At 44.7% G+C, this 13,337-nt stretch overlaps 1 protein-coding gene across 5 annotated transcripts in view; it reads right to left on the bottom strand.

The window, feature by feature from the left end:
* Positions 1–13,018, bottom strand: part of STOX1 (storkhead box 1) — a 62,175-nt gene extending 49,157 nt beyond the window's left edge. Inside the window, exon 1 of one of the 5 annotated variants that reach the window (XM_086382664.1) lies at positions 12,411–13,018. In XM_086382664.1, coding sequence (XP_086238790.1) covers positions 12,411–12,720 — 310 coding nt within the window. In that variant the 5' untranslated portion in view covers positions 12,721–13,018. The other 4 variants (XM_086382670.1, XM_086382668.1, XM_086382669.1 and 1 more) reach the window with 4 other exon arrangements.
* Positions 13,019–13,337: the final 319 nt, after the last annotated feature.

The following is a 13,337-nucleotide window of genomic DNA, read 5'->3' on the forward strand; positions in this document are numbered from 1 at the left end:
ATGGACAGGGAAGTGTGGCATGCTGCAGTCCATGGGGTTGTACAGAGTCAGACGTGACTGAGCAACTGAAGTGAGCATGGTTCTGCCTACCAGAACAAGACCTAATTTTTCCCACAGCCAGTCCCTCCCATCAGGAAGCTTGCATAAGCCTCTTATCCTCATCCATCATAGGGCAGACAGAAGCAAGAACCACAATCCCACACACTCCAGAATGAAAACCACAATCACAGAAAGCTAACCAAAATGATCACATGGATCACAGCTTTGTCACAGTGATGGGGCTTGCATGACTCAGTGAAGCGATGACAAAATGTGGTCCACTAGAGAAGGGAATGGCAAACCACTCTAGTATTCTTGCCTCAAGAAGCCCATGAGCAGTGTGAAAAGGCAAAAAGATATGACGCTGGAAGATGAGCCCCCCAGATCAGTGGGCGTCCAGTATGCTTCCTGGGGCAGCATGGAGAAATAGCTCCAGAAATAGAGCTGGGCCAAAGTGGAAACGACGCCCAGTTGTGGATGTGTCTGGTGGTGAAAGTAAAGTCCAATGCTATAAAGAACAATACTACATAAGAACCTGGAAAGTTAGGTCGATGAATCAAAGTGAATTGGAAGTGGTCAAACAGGAGATGGCAAGAAGGAACATCGACATTTTAGGAATCAGTGAGCTAAAATGGACGGGAATGGGCAAATTTAATTCAGATGACCATTATGTCTAATTCTGTAGGCAAGAATCACTTAGAAGAAATGGAGTAGCCCTCATAGCCAACAAAAGAGTCTGAAATGCAGTATTTGTATACAATCCCAAAACAACAAAATGATCTCAGTTCATTTCCAAGGCAAACCATTCAATATCACAGTAATCCAAGTCTATGACAAACCACTAATACTGAAGAAGCTGAAGTTTAACGGTTCTATGAAGGCCTATAAGATCTTCTAGAACTAACGCACACAAAAGATGTTCATCACAGGGGATTGGAATGTAAAAGTAGGAAGTCAAGAGATACCTTGATTAACAGGTAAGTTTGGCCTTTGAGTACAAAATGAAGCAGGGAAAAGGTTAACAGAGTTTTGCAAAGAGAACACACTGGTCATAGCAAACACCCTCTTCCAACAACACAGGGAACAACTCTACACATGAACGTCACCAGATGGTCAAAACTGAAACCAGATTGATTATATTCTTTGCAGCCAAAGATGGTGATGCTATATACAGTCAACAAAAACAAGAATTGGAGCCAACTGTGGCTCAGATCATTAGTTCCTTACTGCAAAATTCAGGCTTAAATTGAAGAAAGTAGGGAAAACCACTAGACCATGTACGTATGACCTAAATCTAATCCCTTAGGATTATACGGTGGAGGTGGCAAATAGATGCAAGGGAGACTAGATCTGGTAGAGTGCCTGAAGAACTATGGAAGGAGGTTTGTAACATTGTATTGGAAGTGGTGACCAAAATCATCCTGAAGAAAAAGAAATGCAAGAAGGCAAAGTGGTTGTCTGAGGAGAATTTACAAACAACTGAGAAGAGAAGCAAAAGCCAAATAAAGGAAAAGAAATACCCAACTGAATACAGAGTTTGAATAGCAAGGAGTGATGATAAAGCCTTCTTATGTGAATAATGCAAAGAAATAGAAGAAAACAATAAAATGGGAAAGACTAGACAGCTCTTCAAGAAAACTGGAGATACCAAGGCAATATTTCATTCAAGGATGGGCACAATAAAAGAGAGAAATGGCAAGGACCTAATAGAACCAGAAGACATTAAGAAGAGGTGGCAAGAATACACAGAAGAGCTATAGAAAACATGTCTTGATGACCTGGATAACCACAATGGTATGGTTACTCACCTAGAGCTAGATATCCTGGTGTCTGAAGTCAAGTGAGCCTTAGGAAGCATTACTATGAACAAAACTAGTGAAGGTGATGGCATTCCAGCTGAGCTATTTAAAATCCTAGAAGATGATACTGTGAAAGTGCTGTACTTAATATGCCAGTAAATTTGGAAAATAGCAGTGGCCACAGGACTGGAAAAGGTCAGTTTTCACTCTAATCCCAAAGAAGAGCAATGCCAAAGAATGTTCAAACTATCGTACAATTGAGCTCATTTCACATGCTAGCAAGGTAATGTTCAAAATAAGCTAGGCTTCAGTACATGAACTGTGAACTTCCACATGTACACGCTGGCTTAGAAAAGGCAGAAGAACCAGAGATCAAATTGCCAACATTCATTGGATCATACAGAAAGCAAGGGATTTACAGAAAAACATTACTTCTGTTTCATTGACTATGCTAAAGCCTTTGACTGTGTGGATCACAACAAACTATGGAAAATTCTTAAAGTGATAGGAATACCAGACCATCTTACCTGCCTCCTTGGAAACTTGTATGTGGGTCAGGAAGAAACAGAACCAGACAAGGAACAATGGACCAGTTCAAAATTGGGAAAGGAGTACGACAAGGCTGTACATTGTCAGCCTGCTTATTTAACTTCTTTGTAGAGTACATCAAGAGAAATGCTGGGCTGGATGAAGCACAAACTGGAATCAAGACTGCCAGGAGAAATACCAACAATCTCATATATGCATATTATACCACTCTAATGGCACAAAGGGAAGAGGAACTAAAGAGTCTCTTGATGAGAGTAAAAGAGAGGAAAAAGCCAGCTTAAACCTAACATTCAAAAAACTAAGATCATGGCATCCATTCTCATCACTTCATGTCAAATAGATGGGGAAACAATGGAAACAGTGAGAGACTTTATTTTCTTGGGCTCCAAAATCACTGTAGACAGTGACTGCAGCCATGAAATTAAGACATCTGCTCCTTGGAAGAAAAGCTATGACAAACTTTGACAGCATATTAAAAGAGCAGAGACATCACTTTGTCAGCAGGTCCATATAGTCAAAGCTATGATTTTTCTAGTAGCCATGTATGGATGTGAGAGTTGAACCATAAAGAAGGGTAAGCACCAAAGAACTGATGCTTTCAAATTGTGGTGCCACAGAAGACTCTTGTGAGTCCCTTGAACAGCTAGGATATCAAACCAGTCAATTCTAAAGGAAATCAACCCTGAGTACCCATTGGAAGGACTGATTCTGGAGCTGAAGCTCCAATACTTTGGCCACCTGATGCAAAGAGCTGACTCATTGGAAAAATCCCTGATTCTGGGAAAGATTAAGGGCAAGAGGAGAAGGGGACAACAGAGGATGAAATGGTTGGATGGCATCACTGACTCAATGGACATGAGTTTGAGCAAACTCTGGGAGATAATGAAGGACAGAGAAGCCTGGCATGTTGCTGTCCATGGGGTTGCAAAGAGTCGGACACAATTTAGCAACTGAACAACAACAAAGAGCACCCATCTCGGGCACCCCAGGGGGAACAGCATGCAAAGGTAGCCTACGTGAGAGCCCAGTGTGTTCAGAACACAGTACTCAGGTCTGGTTGAAGGGAAATAATGGTTAGTCTTATATGTCAGCTGGCTATAGATACTGTTGTTCAATCAAATGCTAATCTAAGCTTCACTTTGGAACTATAGATGTGATTAAAGTCAATAAAACTTAAGAGAGATGATCCTTGACAATTTAGGCTTCTATCAGTTGAAAAGGCTTACGTGCAGAACTGAGGCTCCTCAAAAGAAGAAACTCCACTTATGCAGAGCAGCCTGGGCGTGTGCCTGAGAGTTCCAGCCTGCCTTTCATGATGGCCAGACCAATGGATTTTAGACTTGCCTTGCCAGCCCTCACAATCATGCAAAGCCAATTCCTTGTAATAAATCTCTTAATATATATTTCACAGTGGTTCTGTTTCTCTGAGTGATCCCTGACTGATAAAGAAAGGCAGGCACCTCAGAAGATGGAGGAGATGGGGTGGAGGGGAAGTTCAGGCTAGACTTGGATTAGAGAGCCTTCCAGCACATGTTAAAGGCTCTGGACTTTTCCTGAAAAGATAAGAAGAAAAGCAGAAGGGACTCTAGCAGATAAAGAGCAGAATCATATCTGCAGTTTAGATGCTGATAGTCTGTCCACCTGGAGGATGGGGAATGAACTGGAGTGTCCAGGGCCAGCCAGGAGACAGCACCATAAAAAGGGAGGAAGCCAGAGCCATAATTCAGGTAGGACATGGTGGATCTTGGTTGGATAAAGCCGTAGCAGTGGAAATGGTGAGAAAGGGGTGGGTTTGAGAGACACCAAGGAGTAAGCCTCATGGAACTTGGTGACATACTGGCTGGGGATGAGGCAGAAGGAAGAGGAATCCAAGATGATTTTCAAGTTGACAGCGCTTTTCATCCCACTGGACCTCAACACACACGGTGGCCACTAGAGGTGCCGCCTCTCATCCACCAGTTGCCAAATCAAAACATGAAGCCAAGGACACTCATTAACTACCCAGATGCAACATTCAGATCATCCAGCTTGATAACAGAAATATATCTACAAGACACCCTGTTGTGAGCCCTTTGGCTCTTTCAGACTAAACCCTTCAGCTGCCCCTGCCCAGAATAAGGGAAAAGGCAACATCTGGCAGAACAAAGCCAGAAAAACATGGCTGGAGAGATCCCGGGTAGAAAGGGAGGTGAGAGCAAAAGCAGGGTCAGAGCAGCTGTTTCTGCCATTTCCCAAACCTTGGAGTGAACCAAAGGCCTGGTAGGAATCTGACAGGCTCACAGGGAGAGTGAGTGCCAGGGCACTGGCTGGTGAAAATTACCAGAGTCTCTACAGGAACCCTGGAAGAACTGGTGGTGAATAGAGAGGAAGGTAAGAAACTCAAGTTAATAAACCCAAACAGTACCAGCCACATCACAGGCTTGATTCATTCCATTTCCTATCTGCAAAATGGGCAGAGTTATTTCAGGTTACTACTAAACAGAAGAAAAAGAATAAGCCATAAAAGACTGGATACCAAGGTCTGTTTGGGAGAGAAAAGAGATGGAACAGAAGCATTTGTTTTGCTGACTGGCTAAATAATCTGTCTGCAACACAGGAGACCCTGTTTCAATCCCTGGGTAGGAAAGATCCCCTGAAGAAGGGAATACTCCAGTATTCTGATCTGGTGAATTCCATGGATAGAGCTTGGCAGGCTACAGTCCACAGGTCACAAAAAGCTGGACACAACTGAATGACGAACACTAAATGATCTTGACATAACCATTAATTTCTCTGTGGTCATGATGTTTTAAAAGAAAAAAAGGCAGGACTTAAAAACACCCATTAATGAGGTTTCATTTCTAATAATAGTGGACAAGATATTATTAGACCAACCCTCTTGCAAAAAACCACCATAAACTTTGGACAAAATATAAAAACTTGAAAGTACTGAAATGCAACCAAAATCAGTAGAAACTGGAAGGGCAGTCCTCTCAGAAGGAAATGGCAATACATAAGTTTCTCATTTTTTATGGCCCTTCACCTAAAGGCAAGCTACATTAGGAGCCAGGCCAGGAGACTGAAACTATGGCAGAAACCCAGAAGCCGATCTTACTGGATTAAAGAATCTAAGGCCACTTTGGAGCAGCTACATCAGCAAGAAAGTGATGATGAAAACAAGTGAGCCATGGAGGTGGAACCCCAAATTCTAAATATAAACTGATTGAACTGTGAACTATGCATGCAGAGGGCACAAGCAGCCTACCTTAAGAGATTTCAACCTGTCATTTACTGCAGGGGAGACAGAGTTCAGAGATAGGAGCACAGCCGAATTAGTTGCTTGATAAGCAAACAAACAAAAAAACTCTACTGAGGAAAATAATAATCCAGAGTGTCCACAACATATGACTCATATCAGAGACACAATCCATAATGTCAGAGATACAATCTATGTCTAGACAATACAAACAAAGTGAGCCATTCCAAAGAAAAGGCAACCAATGAGATGGATCCTAAGATGACTGAGATGGTAGAATTATAAGGAATTTTGTGTGTGTGTGTGTGGCCCATATAGGGATACAAGGAATAAAGAAGCTAGTATAGCTATTCTGAAAGATTTTTTTAAAAAAGAAAACATACTTACAATGAACAGGTTAGAAATCTCATTAGAGAAACAAATCATTAAAAAAGAAAATCAAATGGGGAATTCCCTGGTGTCCAGTGGTTAGAGACCTGGCTCTCTCACTGCCAAGGACGGATGTTCACTCCCTGGTCTGGGGATCTGAGATCCACAAGTTTCACAACGCAACCAAAAAATAAATAATAAAACAATTTCCCATCCGTTATTTTAAAAAAATAACCAAATGGGATCTACCCCAAAATAAAAACATATGTCTACACACAAACTTGCATAGAAATGTTCATAGCATTCTTCACAGTGGCCAAAAAGTGGAACCAACGCAAACAACCATCCACTGACGAGTAGATAAGCAAAATGTGGTACGTCCATATAGTGGAATATTATTCAGCCATAAAAATTAAGTACATAAGATATAACATGAAGGAACTTTGAAAACATTGTGCTAAGTAAAATGTACCAGACACAAAAGACCACATATTGTGTGGGTTCCATTTACATGAAATGTTCAGCATAGGCAAATTCATAAAGGTAGAAGGTAGATGACTGGTTGGCAGAGGCTTGGGCAAGGGGAGAACGGGGAGATATTGCTAGTGGATACAGAGTTTCTTTGGAGGTGATGAAAATGTTCTAGAATTAGATAATGGGAATGATCATACAACTGTAAATACACTAAAACCCACTGAATTGTAGACCTTAAAATGGTTAATTTTATGTTATGGGAATTATAGCTCAACTTCTTTTAAAGTAAGGTAAAACATTATGTGAAACTGGGTAATGAATATGAAACTCTGCAACTTTTCTGTAAATCTAAAATTTTTCCAAAACAAAAAGTTTATTTTAAAGTAATTCTATTTACAATAGAATCCAAAATTGTTTTCAGGGACATAAATTAACAAAAGATACTTAGGACTTAAATACTTAGAAGTGCAAATCACTGCCAAGACAAATGAAGACATAAATTGTTAAGATGTCAATTCTCCCTAAATAAGGGGGACCAAGCATCCCAGTCTGCCTGGGATAGAGGGGGTTCCCAAGATGCAAGACTATCATTTCCAAAACCAGAGCAGTTTGAGGAAAACCAGGATTAATTTCGCATCTAACTTCAAATTAATCTATTGTTTCAATACAATCCCAATTAAAATTCCAGGTGTATTTTTTTTTTAAAAAGACGTTGACAAGCTGATTCTAAAATTTATGTGGAAGAACAAAGTTGGAGGACTCACAACATCTGATTTCAAGTCTTACTATAAAGTACAGTAAGTACAGTATTGGTGAAAGGACAGACTCAGGATGAATGGAAATAGCCCCTTACATATATACTCAACTGATTTTCCACAAAGTTGCAAATGGAACTCAATGAGAAAGGTTAGTCTTTTCAACAAATTGTCATGAACAACTGGACACCCATATGCAAAAAGAAAAGAAAAACCTTCAAACTACACCTCATACCATTCAGGTGCTGTGTGCTGTGCTTAGTCGCTCAGTCGTGTCTGACTCTTTGTGACCCCATCGACTGTAGCCCTCTAGGTTCCTCTGTCCATGGGGATTTTCCAGGCAAGGCTACTGGAAGGGGTTGCCATGGCCTCCTCCAAGGGATCTTCCCAACCCAGGGATCAAACCCATGTCTCCTGCATTGCAGGCGGATTCTTTACCGACTGAGCCACTAGGGAACTCACATAAATAAAATGGCTCATAGACCTGAATGTAAAACCATAAAACTATAAAACTTCTAGTAGAAAACACTGGAGAAAACCTTTGGGGAATATAAAATGAGTGTAAAATCGTACAAACACTTTGGGAAAAGGTGCCATAAAACTAAACATAACCTACTAAGGAGTCAGCAATTCCTCTCCTAAGTAAGGACCCAGAAGAAATAAAAGCACAAAAAAAGTGTACAGAAATATTCATGAAAGTTTTTCGTATTAGCCATAAACTGGAAACATCCCAGATGTCCATCTAAGGATAAATGAATAAACCATGATATATTGACATTAGTAAAATGGATTTCTACTGAGCAATAAAAAGGAACAAATTAATAATGCAACAGAGATAAATCTCAGAAACACTGGGCTGAATGAAGAATCCTCACACAAAACAGTATATAGTCTATGATTTCACTTATGTGAAGCGCTTGAACAAGCAAACTTAATTTATGGTTTACACAGAAAAGTGGTTACTTCTGAGGGTGGGGGCAGAGCTGACTGGGAAGGGGCAGAGGGAACTTTCTAGGGTCATGGTAATTTTTCAAACTGTATTGGAAATTTGGGTTACACTCATGTATATTATATGAAAAATGCATGAAATGCTACATTTATAATTTGGGAATTTCACTGTTAATTTCATCTAAAAATTTCATTAGCTACTGAACCCAACAAGATGCGAATTCACAACACAACTCCAGAAACAAAGAAGAATAGGAGTTGGCCCATTCCTTCTCCTCACCATCTCTCCATATCCTACCCCCCGGCCATTCCCAAAATCAGATAAAGTAAGTCAGAACATTTCTGATGTTTGCCCAACTCTTGCACCATCAGGGCCTACGTATCCTTGAACTATTCCCCCAAATAAGATCTCAGAACAGAGTTTGAAATTTACACCTAGCATAAATTACTGGCTGGACTCGACTCAGAAGGAGCCCCTGTCATTTTACCTTGATTCCTCTGCGCTCAGAGATGTTTCAAGGAGCAGGTAAGAGAGACATGAGGAAAGGTGGGAAAATCCTCCCATCACCTCCCCTTCACCAACCCGACAGCCTGATCTTTAGTACCCTTCAAAGCACACACCAGGGTACTCTTGTCCAGCTGAATCAGAAACTTGCAAGAATCAGGTCTTGCAGTGCCCACATCTGTCACTGCAGGATGCAGAAGACTGCGTGTGAACCAGCCAGCTTCCAGAACACAGGCTCCCACTCAGCTCTCCCTTCTTGAACTAAATATGAAGTACACAGGCTGACTCCATTCTCTCCTTGAACACACTCAACTCTGAGTGAAAAGTACACTAAAACAGAAAAAAAAAACTCGAACAGTATCTAGCATATGAATACATTAATGAAACAAGTGTTTTGAAAAAGCCACAGGCATTTTTTTGTTTTTTTTTTATGGCAGTGCTGCACAGCCTGAAGGATCTTGGTTTCTGGGATTGAACCCTGGCCACAGCAGTGAAAGCCCAGAATCCTAACCACTGTGGATCATCAAGGAACTCACACAGGCATTCTTATTTTCATTCTCATTCGATGAAAAAGATGAAAGGCCACACTGGCTGTGAAAGAGTTGGGATACCTCAACTATCAATTTCGGAAAACAAACTGGTTTGGCCAAGTGGCCTCCCCCTCCCTTACCCCAGGAGGCCATCATTAACCTTTCATCTCCCCAGTGGGCGTGGTCCTCCAGTAAGGACTGATTCATCCAAACACACACAGGTGTCCCCCATCTCCACCACCTGCAGTTTTGGGAAGCTTCCAGAGCTCAACCCATCAGTTGTTAAGGTCATTTGCTAATTTTTTTTAAAAAAGAACAGAAACAGAAAACACTTGAGGACTAGAGCACAAAAGAAGAGTTAGCGCCTGGTTATCCTGCTAAAGACCCTTCGGCCCCTTAGGGAAATACTGTCAGCCTGGAAACTATTCTTCTCACCAGAGTGAGTGAGTAAGTGGGGTAGAGAGAGTGAATAGGGAAAGAAGATGCACAAAACATGGGAGAAACAAACTGCTGTAGCCTTAAATTCAGATCTGTCCCCTTAAATTCAGATCTGTCCCCTTAAATTCAGATCTGTCCCCGGGGTTCAGGTGACCCCTGTCTGCTTGGCTACAGCAATCCCTCCTTAAATCTTACAAGGCCACCATGAGCCCCGGGTTGGAAGCCTAGGAGAAGGCCCCACGGAGCACAGTGGGCTTATAAAACTGAGGGCCATTCCTCCTTGCCTCCCTGCATTTTGTCTGAGCTGGTCAGCAACACTTCCTAAGCCCAAATGCTCTTATATAGGAGTTGTTGTTAACTCATGTCCAACTCTTTGTGACCTCGTGGACTATAGCCCGCCAGGCTCCTGTGTCCATGGGACTCCTTCTCCCATGGACCCAGGGATTAAACCCACGTCGCCTGCATTGGCAGGCAGATTCTTTACTGCTAAGCCACCAGGGAACCCCTTACATAGGAGTACATGAGCCTCAAAAAACAAAACAACAATGAAAAATCTATGCCAAAGAGACCAAACTCATCTGACCAAATTGATGCTTTGTGTCTTTTTCTAACATTTTGCTCTTTCCCACAAGGTACTGAGAGTGGAGTGAAAACCTGCATTAGTTCTCAGCTGTTCTTCCTTGCCTTCCTGGAAGCTCATTTTAGCTTCTGGAAGCCAGACCTGCCAGATTTGTGAAAGCAAGTGGACTGAAATTTCCAGTATCTTTGAGAGAAATCTACTCCTCCTCCTCTCACCACCTTCTGGGACTCTTGAGGTGGCCCAAGAGCTGCCTTGATGCCTCCTCTCCTGCAATCTGACCCAAGGACCCCCAAATTAGACTAGTAATTAGCGAATACATTTAAAACAAACCTCTCTCCTCATGTGTATCCACTGACCAGCATCAAATAAGATCTCCCCTGTTTTGTTCCTCAAAATATCCCACTAGGTGGTTTTGTATGAATTATGTTCAAATTCTTATCAATATTCTGTTAAATAACCTCAAAACTATTCCCTCCAAGAGCCCCTCATCAGGGGAGATGACCCAGAGTAAGAGCACTGTGCTGCACATGCCATAGAACACAGTGTCCATCATATCCTGAACTGCGCACTGAGGCAGCACTATCTAGTGGGTGGAGAATTAGAAGTACCTGGTGATATGTTCACTTTGTCCAATGCATCTTTCAGATGGCAGCAAACAGGGTCAATCCACGAACCAGCATTCACCACTGCTGGCTACACCCCAGGTGGCAGCATCACAGCTACCTCTGGCTTAGCACAAGCCCTCTCTATTTCACCCTCAGGTCCAGACCCCAACCCCATCCACTCCTCTGCAATATGCTCTGTGCTCACCCTTTGAAAGGGGGTTGGGGGAACCAGAGAATGCAGCCGCTAATTCAAACCAGAAAAACCGAGGACACAGGACTGAAAAGAGCTTTTCATCCAGCCTGTGTGAAAGACCCCTTCCCCTTTGAGAATTTTGGCTTGGCTACTTGGTTCACCGCTATCAAAGCCAGAAACCTATTTTCTTCACTCACTCCTGCAAGTAAAAGGAGATGAAATGTGTGTATGTGGCTTTGCAAATGAGCTCTTTAGGGAAGAAAAGTGGGGGGTGGGTAGAGGTACCACACAGAATTGGATGCATGGAGGTGAGAAGACAAGGTTCGACCTCACTGGCCTAGGATGTGGAGACATCACCTCTGAGCAGATGATACACAACATCAAGCACCTCATGCTATCCTGCTCCCTTACACCTGGGGACTAAAACAAATGTGTTTTATTGCTGCTCCTTGTTCTCCTCCTCCTCCTCCCAGGATGATTTATGGGCTGAGACAGAGAGGGGTTCTTCCGTAGGAGTCAAAATTGAGCGCTGGAACAACTGGAGACTTGTGAATAGCACACCATCAAATGGTACAGCCCCACATAAATGCAGACAGAACCAGGCTGTTCACAGGGAGCTGACACTCACATGAGTTTAGTGGGTAACAGAGACCACTCAGTGATGTGGCGGCTTATGTTCTTAATGAGAAACTATTTTACACAAGCAAAAAGCTGCTGTCTCCTAACAAATGGACTCTGAAAAGACTGGAAAGGAGGAATTCTCCCTATTTAGCTAATGGGATGGGATGTGTCCAGAACGCCATGTGTCATTTCTTTTTCCCTAGCAGTTAACGACCCCAAACCCTCCACTAGGCTCTGTTCCAAGACCACCACACCACCCAGTACAGCAGGGCATGAAAACCACAGCCTGTTGTCCGCTCCAAGCGTGTAATTCGAAACAAAACAAACAAAACATCAGCCAGTTCACAATCGGTAGATTCTGGCCAGCTCCTGGTGTACATTTCCTAAGCACCCCCACCCATGAAGCCGGGGCTGAGGCCCCTGTCTCCTGACCGCACACCTCCGGCTCCCGGGGCCCTAAACCTCTCTCCCTAAAACATCACTTTTCCAGACTGAAAGTTCCTTCGATCAGGAACCTGTGCACTTCACTGCCTCAAACAGTTGAGGAATGGAGACACCCTAAAGTTGGCCCAGGGCACGTCCAGTCATGTCTCGTTGAAAGTGGAAGCTCTCGTGTCCCAGCAAGAAGGAACGTCTCAGGACAGTTCTTCTCCAGCCACTCTGTCTGCGCTCCCAAACCCGCACCCTCCACCGCCAGTTCCCGCCCCAAAGGCCAGGGCTTGGTCCCGCAGCTCGCGCCTGACGCTCTCCCTTCCGGGCCCCGCACTCACCCACCGCCAGGATGCGAAAGCCCCGGGGCGGGCGCAGGGCCCGGCGACACCAGGCGTCGCGCAGCACCTGCAGGCTGGCGGGAGGTGCGTGCACCAGCAGTACCCCGCGCCGCAGCCATCCTTGGAAGGCCAGCCGCGAGGCGGCGCGCGCCAGCCGGGAGTTCCAGAAGCAGCGCGCGTTGGCTCTTCGGAAGGCGCGGAACACAGCGCGCCCCCCAGGCTCCTCCGCACCCTCCGCCTCCTCCTGCGCCTGCAGCCTGCACAGCACCAGCGCCAAGGAACCTGGCGCCAGTTGCACGGGCTGGGCCATGCTGCCTCGGCGGCCAGGTTCCGCAGCTTCGGTGCGCTGGTGGCCGCGGTCTGCGGGAGGGATCGGCTTACTGTGCGCGGCGCCGGCTGCCGGGGGAACGGGGCTCTAGGGGGCGGGGTCGACTTGAGCGCCGGGCAGGGGGTGGGGCGGAACGTGCCAGTGGCCTGGGGACGGCCACTGCTTTCACCCGAGAGGCGGCCAGTAGGAGTTTCCAAGTGCTGAATTCCCAGGTCATTCTCCATACCCCAACCCAATCCCCCAACTCCCACTCCGGGGGACTCCCCACTTTCCTGCTTCCCGGCAACCCGAGCTCCTCTTCCCCCATGGGCCGTCACTGGGGCTTTACCCGACCAGTGGGCGGGGGGCGCCCACAGCTCCCGCCGAATCAAGCTCCCTCCAACTGCGGCGCGAACGGCAGGTCAGGGTTCCGCAGAGCCCGGAGGACTAGGACGGCCGCCTTGGCCCTGGCTTTGGGATCGTCCCCAAGAAGACGCCACGAGGGATGGACTCCCTCGGGTCAGGAGTTAGGTCTCCGTCTGCTTCTAATCAGTTTGCGTAAGTTACTTTCCCTCTGTGACTTCCGTTTACTCTCTAGTAAAATAAGGAGTTGGGACTCA

This window comes from Bos grunniens, chromosome 28 (assembly GCF_055505025.1).
Source record: "Bos grunniens cultivar Pamir isolate PY7600 chromosome 28, Bosgru_T2T1.0, whole genome shotgun sequence".
Taxonomy (NCBI): Eukaryota; Metazoa; Chordata; class Mammalia; order Artiodactyla; family Bovidae; genus Bos; species Bos grunniens.